At 42.8% G+C, this 12159-nt stretch overlaps 1 protein-coding gene across 7 annotated transcripts in view; it reads right to left on the bottom strand.

The window, feature by feature from the left end:
• HEATR5B (HEAT repeat containing 5B) overlaps positions 1 to 12159 on the bottom strand; it is a 297408-nt gene that overhangs the window by 205768 nt on the left and 79481 nt on the right. For all 7 annotated transcript variants that reach the window (XM_033938914.1, XM_033938913.1, XM_033938919.1 and 4 more), the window contains 2 exons: positions 8361 to 8513; positions 7147 to 7246 (listed from right to left, as the gene is read on the bottom strand). In XM_033938914.1, the coding sequence (XP_033794805.1) occupies positions 7147 to 7246; positions 8361 to 8513 (253 nt within the window). The remainder of the gene's footprint in view (positions 1 to 7146; positions 7247 to 8360; positions 8514 to 12159) is intronic.

The raw sequence follows: 12159 nt of genomic DNA, 5'->3' as shown, positions 1-12159 counted from the left end.
CTGAAGACTTCAGGGCCCTGGGGGAAAAGCTGAGTAGGATGGATGCGCAGGTAGTCTTCTCCTCGATTCTCCCAGTAAGGGGCAAGGGCAGAGCCAGAGAGGATCGAATACAAAGGGCGAATGACTGGCTGCAAGGATGGTGCAAGGAGATGAACTTCGGGTTTCTGCACCATGGAGAAGCATTGCAAGGACTACAGGGACACGACGGGCTACACCTAACCAGAAGAGGGAAGAATGTCCTTGGACACTGCCTAGCCCGCCTACTCCACAGGGCTTTAAACTAGGTAAGTCGGGGGAGGGTACAGGCACAAACAATATACCAGGCGAACTAAAATGCCAATACATTTATGAGGCTGAGGAAAGTAGACACCGAAATTCTGGGTCAGGGGTGAGTGCACACACTTTTAAGTCGGGAGTAGGGTCACATCATATTTATGGGTCACATTGTAATTCCGGGTCTAGGGGAAGTACACACTTTAGTTCTGGGTATATGGGGAGTACACATTGTGGTTCTGAGCCTCAGGAAAGCACAAATAACACAAACAATGCTAAAGGTGTTCAAATAGCTCAAACAGGAATATCCCCACTGAGACATAACAAAAATATAACATGGAGGGCTATGTACGTCAACGCACACAGTTTAGGAAACAAGATCCTGGAATTGGAAACAGAAATAAGGAATGCCGACCTGGATGTGGTGGCGATATCCGAAACCTAGCTCACAGACTCCCACGGGTGGGACATGGTCATACCGGGTTACAACTTGCTTCGCCGGGACAGAGAGGGTAGGATGGGAGGGGGTGTAGCATTATATACTAAAGATGACATTAAGGTTACGAGAATCTCAGATGTCCAGTATACTGGGGAATCCCTTTGGGTTAATTTGGCCAGAGGGAAGGACAAATGCTTGTATCTTGGCGTAATTTACAGACCCCCAAGACAACAGGATGACCTGGATATGGAAATAATCGAAGATATAGAAAATATCACCTTGCGTGGGGACACAGTATTGCTAGGTGACTTCAACATGCCTGATGTGGATTGGGTTACACTTACCTCTGCTTCCGGCAGCAGCAGGAGGCTATTAAACTCTATGAAAGGAGCAAGCCTCAGGCAACTGGTGTTGGAACCGACAAGGGATCAGGCAATACTGGACCTGATATTTACCAATGGAGAAAGTGTCACAGAGGTCTCGGTGGGCGACACATTGGCCTCCAGTGACCACAACATGGTATGGTTTAATATCAGGAAAGGTTTCACTAATTCTACTACACTAACCAAAGTCCTCAAATTCAAGGACACAAATTTCAAAGAAATGGGAGACTTCGTTCACCAGGCGCTACAAAGCCAAGAAGAAACCGATAACGTGGAAGACATGTGGTCGACTTTGAAAGCAACCATACAAGAAGCAACAAACCGCTATGTAAAATCAGTAAGTAAACGGCAAAGGAACAATAAGCCAGAGTGGTTTACTGCGGAGATCTCAGTCCTGATCAAGGAGAAGAAAAAAGCATTCATCTCTTACAAACAATCAGGGAAGCAGGACTCTAGAGCAGACTACCTGGCCAAATCAAAAGCTGTCAAAACAGCAGTCAGGGAGGCTAAATTCCTCATGGAGGAGTTTCTAGCAAAGAACATCCAGAAGGGAGATAAATCCTTCTTCAGGTATATCGGTGATAGAAGAAAAAACTCAGGCGGGATTGTACGTCTTAGTAAACCAGACGGAGACTATGTGGAAAAGGATTCGGAAAAAGCCCAACTATTAAATGAATACTTCTGCTCAGTCTTCACCCGAGAAGCGCCAGGGCTCGGCCCTCAGCTACAGACAAGGGTTGGCTCAGTTGACCTGTTTAGTAACTTTGAGTTTACACCCAGCAGTGTCTACAGTGAGCTGTCAAAGCTCAAGGTTAACAAAGCAATGGGGCCGGACAACTTGCACCCCAGGGTGCTTAGGGAGCTGAGTGATGTCTTGGCGGAGCCACTGTCCCCGCTCTTCAACCTCTCCCTTAGTACAGGCAGCGTCCCGTTGGACTGGAGGATGGCTAACGTCATTCCACTCCACAAGAAAGGCTCAAAGATGGAGACAGCAAACTACAGACCAGTGAGTCTAACATCGATAGTGAGCAAACTAATGGAAACTCTAATCAAACACCAATTAGATAAGATCTTGGATGAGGAGAATCTACGGGATCCCCGACAACATGGATTTACTAAGGGGAGATCCTGCCAATCCAACCTGATCAGCTTCTTTGACTGGGTGACGGGGAAGCTGGATATTGGGGAGTCCCTGGACATCGTGTACCTGGACTTTAGCAAAGCATTCGATAGCGTACCACACTGCAGGTTACTGAGCAAGATGAGTTCTATAGGATTAGGTAACACATTGACGAAATGGGTTGGGAGCTGGCTTGGAGGTAGGCTCCAAAGGGTGGTGGTGAACGGCACCCCCTCCGAAATGTCGGAGGTGATTAGTGGAGTACCACAGGGCTCAGTCTTGGGCCCAATCCTATTCAACATCTTTATAAGAGACTTGGCAGAAGGGCTTCGAGGTAAAATAACATTATTCGCCGATGACGCCAAACTGAGTAATGTAGTGGGCAAATGCACAACAGACGAAGATTCAGTGCCCGACAACATGATGCACGACCTATTCCTACTGGAGCGATGGTCTAGGACACGGCAACTCAACTTCAATGCCAAAAAATGCAAAGTTATGCACCTGGGCAGCCAGAATCCATGCAAGTCTTATACCCTTAATGGCGAGATCCTAGCAAAAACGGTAGCAGAACGAGACTTGGGGGTAATCGTCAGTGAGGACATGAAGTCTGCCAATCAAGTGGAGCAGGCTTCGTCCAAGGCAAGACAAATCATGGGCTGCATACGAAGGGGTTTCGTCAGTCGTAAGGCGGAAGTCATTATGCCATTGTATAGATCCATGGTGAGGCCCCACCTGGAATACTGTGTGCAATTCTGGAGGCCGCATTATCGCAAGGATGTGCTGAGACTGGAGTCGGTGCAAAGAATGGCCACCCGGATGGTCTCGGGACTCAAGGATCTACCATACGAAAAACGGCTTGACAAATTACAGCTATACTCGCTCGAGGAGCGCAGAGAGAGGGGAGGCATGATCGAGACGTTCAAGTATCTTACAGGCCGCATCGAGGCGGAGGAAGATATCTTCTTTTTCAAGGGTCCCACGACAACAAGAGGGCATCCGTTGAATATCAGGGGCGGGAAACTACGAGGTGACACCAGGAAATTCTTTTTCACTGAAAGAGTGGTTGATCGCTGGAATAGTCTTCCACTACAGGTGATTGAGGCCAGCAGCGTGCCTGATTTTAAGGCAAAATGGGATCGGCACATGGGATCTATTCACAGGGCAAAGGTAGGGGAGGGACATTAAGGTGGGCAGACTAGATGGGCCGTGGGCCCTTATCTGCCGTCTATTTCTATGTTTCTATATGTCCTCCCTAAAACTCCTCCATCTATCCCCCCTTGAAACAATTTACACCTATGCTGACGACATCCTTGACCTTCTCGAGACCGACTCGAATCTCACTGATCTCCCATTGAACATATCCTCCTGTATCTCAAACCTCCAAGCTTGGGCCCACACCGTCCAAATGAAATTGAATGAATCCAAGACAAAACTACTTTGGCTTGGCCCAAAATTAGCTCAGCTACCCCCCTCAATCCCACTGCCTTCCGGCTCCTCTCTGCAGCTCGAATTCTCCAGCAAGGTCCTGGGCGTTATCATTGATTCTACTCTGTCCTTCAACGACCACCTCAACTCCCTGGATAAAAATGCTATTTCAGCCTTCACATGCTGAGGTCAGTAAGATCCTGTTTCCATCAAAAATATTTTGCCGTTCTCGTCCAATCCATCATCCTCTCCAGACTGGACTATTGCAATTCCATCTTCATATGTCTAACGAAGAAAAACCTCCACAGACTCCAGCGGATCCAAAATGCCGCGGCCAAGCTTATCTTTGCTAAAAGTAAATTTGATCACGTCTCTCCTCTCCTTTCCAAGCTTCACTGGCTTCCGATAACTTCCAGAGTCCACTTCAAATGCATCAGCCTAACCTTCAAGATCCTCCACGGCATCCTTCCTCCATTAATTCCACTTTCCTGGAATTCCTCGAATCTTAGTACCTCCACACCTACCCAAAAATCGAAACTATCCTTCCCCTCACTAAAAGGCATTTCCCACCCAGGAAAACTGGGGACTTCCCTCCTCTTCAGATTCACCAAGCTATGGAATAACCTCACCTCCCCCCTTCGGAACCTGAGTGCTCTCCAACCCTTCCGCAAACATCTGAAAACCTGGCTTTTCTCTAAAATCTAACTTCTCCCTCCTCTCTGACATCCTAGCTCTCTAACATTCTTCTTCCCTCCGATCTTCATCTAACCCTTTCCCTGGAGTTCCTTTCTTATTACAATCCCTGTAAACCGTGCCGAGCTCCACGACCATGGAGATGGCGCGGTATAAAAACCTAAGGTTTAGTTTAGTGTACCAGATTGTTAAATAATAATAATTCAAAACATATTCTAAATTATTTCTGGAACATGTCTGGTGGTTCAGTAAAAATTTTGAAAAAGCTTCCCAAATGCTGAATTAACTGAAAGCCTAATTCCAAAATGAAATGCCTTTGCTAGTTAGTGATGACAAACATGAAGTATCAATAAGCAATAAGGGGTGTGGGGGCATGCATTTTTGTTTTATAAAATGTGCAAAAAATGAGTAGTATCTATCAAATTTTGCATTCACTAGCACAAAATACCATTCTAAAATGCAATAAAACTAATTGAATATCCTTCTCCTCCCAAAATATTCAGACAAACATTCCCCAGTCCAATAATAACCTTTGCTTAAACTTAAAAAGAACTCCTCCTTAGTGCAGATGAATAAAGCACCACTAAGACTTGGATACAGACTGTGGTTCTGTCCAGAATCTTGCACAGCTCTGTTCTTAAAATCAGAGCAGTGGAGTTAGGATACCAAGGGGTCCTGTTATTAAGGTGCCCTAACCAATTTAGTGTGTGCTAAAGATTAGTGTGCCCTAAATGCTAAGATATCCATTATATTCCTATGTGCACTAATCTTTAGCGCAAGCTAAATCGGTTAGCACACCTTACTAAAAGGACCCCCAAACCTTTGACTCTGACTCTATTTTTCTATAGTTCAAACCCAAATGTGACTTCTATGTGTAATAAATTTAGAAAAATTTAATTAACTATAAAAACAGGATATTTCTTTATGTGCAAAATTAGGATTAGTAGACCACAAAATTATTTATTTCAAGTGTGAACAAAGAACTTGAACAAAAAAAAAAAAAAGAATAAAATAATAAATTTACCATTTAATGTTATAATTTTTTAAATGTTGAAGTTGGAGTCAGTCATTACATTTATGCCAACTCCCATTTCAACTCCATTCAAAATTGCTTCCAATTCAGACTCCACAGCCCTGCAAAAACCAAATATAAAAATACTATGTCCAAAGAAACCCCCAAAAGGTCTTCTAAAAGCACAGTTACTTATCGTAACAGGTGTTATTCAGGGACAGCAGGCAGATATTCTCACATGTGGGTGACGTCATCCACTGAGCCCCGATGCGACATCATCCACGGAGCCCTGATGTGGACAGCTGCATAAGCACCATTAACTTTAGAAAGTTTGCGACTTATTTCATATTTTGTGATTAGAATATTTCAGATTTGAAATATATATCCTGCTAGAGCTGGTATTAAACATAACTGGGGATTGCAAAGCCCAGGCTGTGCTTCTTTAGCTTCCAGCTGGCTTAGGGCTATCTCTCTGATCAGGGGGCAGTTGCCCTCCCCTAACACTATTCCTACCATGTGCGATTGCAGTATTCTGTTAGCTTGATTTTTCTATGTAGCATTCTGTAGTAATTTGATTTGCTCGGTTTTCACAATAGTAGAGGGGATATTTGTGAAAGGGAGGGGAGGACAGGGGTTTTGTTCATCCTTGTTGCTCTGTATTATTTGTGTTTATATAATGACAATTGTACAGAATATTGTCTCTTTTTATACTTTAATAAATAAGTTCAGTATAAAATCATAACTATTCGAGACATGTGCGGATGGGATTTGACAGTTTGCGGGGCGGGGACAGGGACTGAGCTAGTAGGGACGGGGACTGAGCTCGCGGGGACTGGGCAGGGATGGGGACTGAGCTCGCAGGGATGGGCTGAGGTGGAGGCAAAGGCCCTGCCGTGAAAAACGGCTAAGAGGAAGAAAAGAAACCAAAAGTTTTTTTAAAAATTATATTAAGAAGAAAAAGGAAAACCCTGAAGGAATGAAATAGAAAAAGTTTTCGCAAGTAGGAAGGCAAAAAAGGAATACAGAATGTTTTACACACGACTTTGTAGCTCTGCGGAAAACTGAGGAGATACACACCTATGTCGGGCGGGAAGGCACTGGCGCATGTGCGGTGCGATCAGTTATGAACTTTCTAAAGTTCTCAAAGCAACAGCGCTTCTGTAGCTGTCCGCATCGGGGCTCCATGGATGACATCACCCACATATGAGAATATGCTGCCTGCTTGTCTTGTGACAATGCATCTTCTCTGACTGGTCCCCCTGAATCTATTTTAAACTGGGAACTCCTACTTTACTAGGAACGCCTACTCTACCTACTCTACTGGGATGGATTTCCTGTGCGTGTTCCTGGGTGTCTTACTTGGCTGTTTTGTTCCTGATCTTTGTTTGTCTTTCGATTCTGATCCTATTCCACCTAACCTGGCATGTTTTCTGACTACATTGCTGCCTGCCAATTTGGTATCATTCCTTATTTGTTGGTACTTTCCTGATGAATCAGACTACATTCTGAAGCATTTCTCAACTGTCTCCAGCCTCTTTTTACTACTTGACAACTGGCATTTACATGAGAAACATCTTGGGCTTGTGTTTTTAAGTCCTGACAACCTCCGAGTACCAGAGAGCTAAACCTAATGGGAAAAGGTTTCCTGCTTGGCTGTGATATTGACCTTTTGGTCTTTCATAAACTATGCAATGTGCCAAAGCTGTTATCTTGAAATCCCAAAGGAAGCATGAATGAAAAGGCCATAGTGGCTCAGTTCTCCATCAAACATGGCAGTAACAAACAAAAAAGGACTTACTGTGACATCATTGTCATAGCACATTCTATTGGCGTCATCAATTTCCTAATAACATCTTCAGTCAGAAGCTCAGGACAATGAGCAACAAAGCTCCTCATTGCTAATTAAAAAAAACAACCCAAGACAAAATGTATCTTTAAAGACTAAGAAATGCATTTTGAAAAGTAATATATTCTGAAAATAAGCTACACATATTTTAAATGACAGAGTTATTATTAACTTTTAGATGTTTGTTATAAATTGGACACATGGAGAAAATTAAAGGAATGGGATCAAACTTGCTCCCTCCATCACATTCTGGTTGTAGGACCCAAGTGAAAAAAGGCATTTAAAAGGGTCATGTGATGGTTATGCTCGCAGACTATTTTTCCTCTAGCTTGCTCATCTTGTGGTCGGTGCAACTGTCAACTTCCCAATGTGAAATTGAGACCAGAGCCATTATTACAACTGGGAGGCTTGGGAGCTTAGCAAACATATCTTTTCCCTCAGGCTACCAAGTCTAGCAGACTTGATGACAGCAGACAAAAGATGAGTGCATGGTCCACAAATAGTATCAGGCCTGTGGGACTTAAGAGTGGTTGATTCCATTCCAGTGTTGAGGCCACAGAGCGAGCAGTTTTTCTGGCGTTTGATTAGTTCACAATGCCATTTTTGTACTTCTTTCTATCACTGATATATGTAGAAGCTGACAAAGAAAAGGCTGAATCACTTAACAAATATTTCTGTTCTGTGTTCATGGCTGAAGTGCTGGGAGCAGGACCACAGAAGACAAATGTGAATAGGGATGGAGGAGTGGTAGACCTTTATTAATTTAGGGTAAACCCCGATTAACACAACCTACTGAAAATCAAATGTAGACAAAGTGATGGGGCCGGATGGTGTACATCTGAGGGTGCCGAAGGAACTTCTGGGAGCCAGACGAGGATAGTGGAAACAGTAAATCTCCCTCACCTTGGAAGGTAGGTTTGTTCTATAAAATTCTTTTGTGGAACAAAAACCTTTACTAGATGCTGAGCTGCAGACTGGCAAAATTTACATGTTCATTCAATAAGACACTGTTTAATTAAAATATATGAAAACTATACTGGCTTACAGATGTTAAACATACCTAACATGAATAATTAGTGAAAACTGTAATTTACGCCTTAAATTAAAAAGGGGTCCCACTCTTTTGAAAACATCTCTTTTTACATGTGGTTGTTTTAGATTCTTACCACACAGAGCCCCTGCACGACCTTCCAGAGTTACTTGCCAGGTGAAAGCATCTCCTCGTGCCTTCTCAGCTTCTAGCTCCTTTAAGGAACGTGGAAACACATTTCGCCATAACAGCAGCATCTTAGGTAGATGGTATCGAACAACAGAAGGACCTAAACAAGCAAATGGTCAAGTAAAAATTGTTTTAATACAATATAAAAAGTATGAACACACCTCAAAAATAATTATACCATGTCAAAGAAACTGAAATTCTCTAAACATAACTTTTCTTTATTTAGGGAAACAGTTGTACACATCACGTTTGGTCTTTTGTATAATTTCTCATAAAAGTGAAACTGAACAGCTCCCTTTTGATGAACTAAAAATTCTTTAACATATACAAGAACACTCATAAGCAAAACTTTATACCTGTAGCCTGCAAAAGTGTGTGTTAAATTCTAACATATTAACACACAATAAAGAACAACTTACTTGGTCATTGTAATGCACCTCAGGACGTACCTCAGGTATTTTGCATACATTGCAGACAACACATATATTGCAGAGGGCAAAGGCAGAGGTCAAAATTAATGGTACTTTCTTGAGAATGTAACATAATCATTATAGAGATGCATAGAGTTAGATGATAAAAGCCTGTGCAAAGAGATGTTTTGAGCTGTTTTCTAAATTGTAGCAAGTTCCCACAAAACCTCAAGGTGCCAGTCATGGCGTTCCATAGGGCTGGCCCAGCAGTAGAGAAACAGGATTTTTTAGTGCGTACATATCAGACACTGTTCAGTTTTCTAAATTGTAGCAAATTCCCACAAAACCTCAAGGTGCTAGTCACTGCGTTCCATAGGGCTGGCCCAGCAGTAGAGAAACAGGATTTTTTGGTTTGCACATATCAGACACTGTTCAATTTCCCTGTATTAAGTAACAAACGGTTTTCAGATCTCAATGCTCTTGATGGCCTATACAACAGCAGGTACTTTGCCAAATAACTAGGCAAGGCATCATAGATACTCTGTTGGACAAGCTTTAAGATCTTAAATTGAACACGAAAAGATATTGGTAACCAACGTAATTTTTTTTAAGATGGGTGAAATTTTTTCATAACGAGACACTCCCATCAACATCTGAGCTGCTGAGTTCTGAACAGTTTATAATGCCTTAATACGAACTGACGGTATACCTAAGTAGATACCATTACAGTAGTCTACCTGTGATAATACCCTCATTTGTAAAACTTGTCTGAAATCCCAGTTAGTTAACACACTCTTCAAATTTCCTCATGGCAAAGTAAGCAAGCTGGACTACTCTGGAAATCTAATCTGAAACAATGTCAAAACATAGAATTTTGTTTCTGCAAACTGGCACTTAACAAAATAAGATAACACTCTTTCCAGCTACAGTGGTAAAATAACACTCAGAATTTAGGAAGTTGGTTGGTTGGGTTGGGAGGATAAACCTAAACTGCAGTGCTATATGATGATGTGGACTTGAGAATCAGAAATAAGGAGAAATTGGGTTCTTATCTACTAATTTACCTTCTTTTAGCCTCTCTAGACCGGCATAGGTTAATCTTACAAGCGGGTTATATCTCATCATGACCAGCAGGTGGAGACTGAGAAAAAACTTTGGAATAGTACATATCAGGTGTCTCCCCCCTAATTACCTCAGTCTGCCGAATAGCCGAGCAGAACTAAGAACTATAAATAGAAAAAACAGGACTTCGAACAGGAGTATCAACTAATAAAAACAGAAACGCTGTTGGAAAATGCAAAGGAATAAATGCAAATGCAAATAGCAAACGTCACCACAGCTCGCCAGCTATGCCAGCTGAGCCACAGCCGCTATTCTTAGATCTCCCAGGCTCTAGAAAAATACTAGAACCTGCAGAAAAAGCAAAATCTGCATGCAAGAACAACACAAGAAATAGACAGGGTCCTATGCCGGTCTGAAGAGGCTAAAAAAAAGAAAATTAGCAGGTAAGAACATAATTTCTTCTTTAGCAACTCTCCAGATTGGCATAGGTTAATTTTACAAACGAGACGTACCAAAGCAGTCCCCATCATGGGTGGAACCCCTGAAGGGCCGACACCAGAACACGCTCACCGAACATCGCTTCCCAAAGTGCCTGAACGTCCACGTGGTAGTGTCTGACAAAGGACTGCAAGGAAGACCAAACAGCAGCCTTACAAATATCCACTGGAGGCACAAGCAAAGACTCAGCCCAAGAAGCGGCCTCACCCCGAATGGAATGAGCCTTGAGAAAGGCCGGAACAGGCTTCTTCTGAAGAAGGTAGACGGAAGCAATAGTCTCCTTGATCCAGCGTGCAATGGTAGCCTTGGAAGCACCATCCCCCTTACGAGGACCCCCTAGAAGGACAAAAAGATGATCTGATTTCCTAATCTCCAGGGTCCTCTGCACATACGTGTGAAGAACCCAACCAACATCCAATTTATGCAACTGTTTCTGCTCTGAAGAACCCAGCACTGGGAGGACCAAGGACTGATTGACATGAAAAGGAGAAACTACCTTTGGCAGAAAAGAAGGAACAAGCCTCAACACGACCTGCTCCCTAGAAAATTCCAGGAAGGGAGACCTACAAGAGAGAGCCTGCAGCTCTGGAACACATCAAAAAAATTGTGAACCTAAGAAACAACTGCCCAACAAACAACACAGATGAACAGCAAACTGCCAACACACATGAAAATGCAATACCAGCGAACATGTTTTGGAACTCCTTTCAGGACCTAGAATGGAACAACTACTCTTCAACGTTTATATAGCTTCACTAGGTACGCAGCTGACCCAACAAGACATAAAAGTATTTAGCTATGCAGACGACTTCACAATCATTATCCCGTTTACTGCATCTCCCTCCGAAATCACCTCCAAAGCAACTGAAGCGATAAATATGATGGAACTATGGACCAAAGACTTCAAATTGAAGCTTAATTCAGAAAAAACTAAATTCTTCATAGCCTCGCCACACGCAAATAACACAACAAAATCACTACACATTAACAACCTTAACTACCTCATTCAACCAACGATGAAGGTTCTAGGAATAATACTAGACCAAGGTTTAACCATGAAAGACCATATAGACTCCCTAATCAAAAGAGGGTTTTTCAATCTTTGGAAACTTAAGTCCATTAAGGCTTACTTCCACACCTCAGCTTTTAGAATTCTAGTTCAATCCCTAATACTAAGCCACCTGGACTATTGCAACATCACCCATCTGACAATTCCCCAGAAGCAAATGCAAAGACTCCAACTGATACAAAATGCAGCAGTCAGGATGATTTTCGGGCTGAAGAAGTCCGACCACATAACCCCCTCCTACCGACTCCTACACTGGCTGCCAATGGGAGCACGCACGAAGTTCAAACTAGGATATCTCTGCTTCAAGGTACTAAATGGCTTAGCCCCTAAATACATTACAGACCTCTTCTCATTCCCAACCAACAGACACGAAAGAAAAACTCACCTGAAATTTGTCTCCCCACCGGCTAGAGGGTGCAAATATAAGAGATACCATCAACAACTACTATCGTATCAAGCAGCCATATGGGGTAAAGACTTAGAAAAACTAATCGCACACACAAACAATTATGGAGAATTTAGGAAACACCTAAAAACTTACCTGTTCTTGAAATACCTAGGCAACGAACCAGGACATCAGCCCCCCCTTGTAACACCATCACATACCTGAACTTGTAAACTATTAGCCCTAACCCCCAATCACTAACTATGAACCACCCCACTCAATCCATAAACTATTTCCAATTCTTTGTAAGCAGCACGGCACT

This window comes from Geotrypetes seraphini, chromosome 3 (assembly GCF_902459505.1).
Source record: "Geotrypetes seraphini chromosome 3, aGeoSer1.1, whole genome shotgun sequence".
NCBI lineage: Eukaryota > Metazoa > Chordata > Amphibia > Gymnophiona > Dermophiidae > Geotrypetes > Geotrypetes seraphini.
This window is presented reverse-complemented; position numbering and strand designations above follow the sequence as displayed.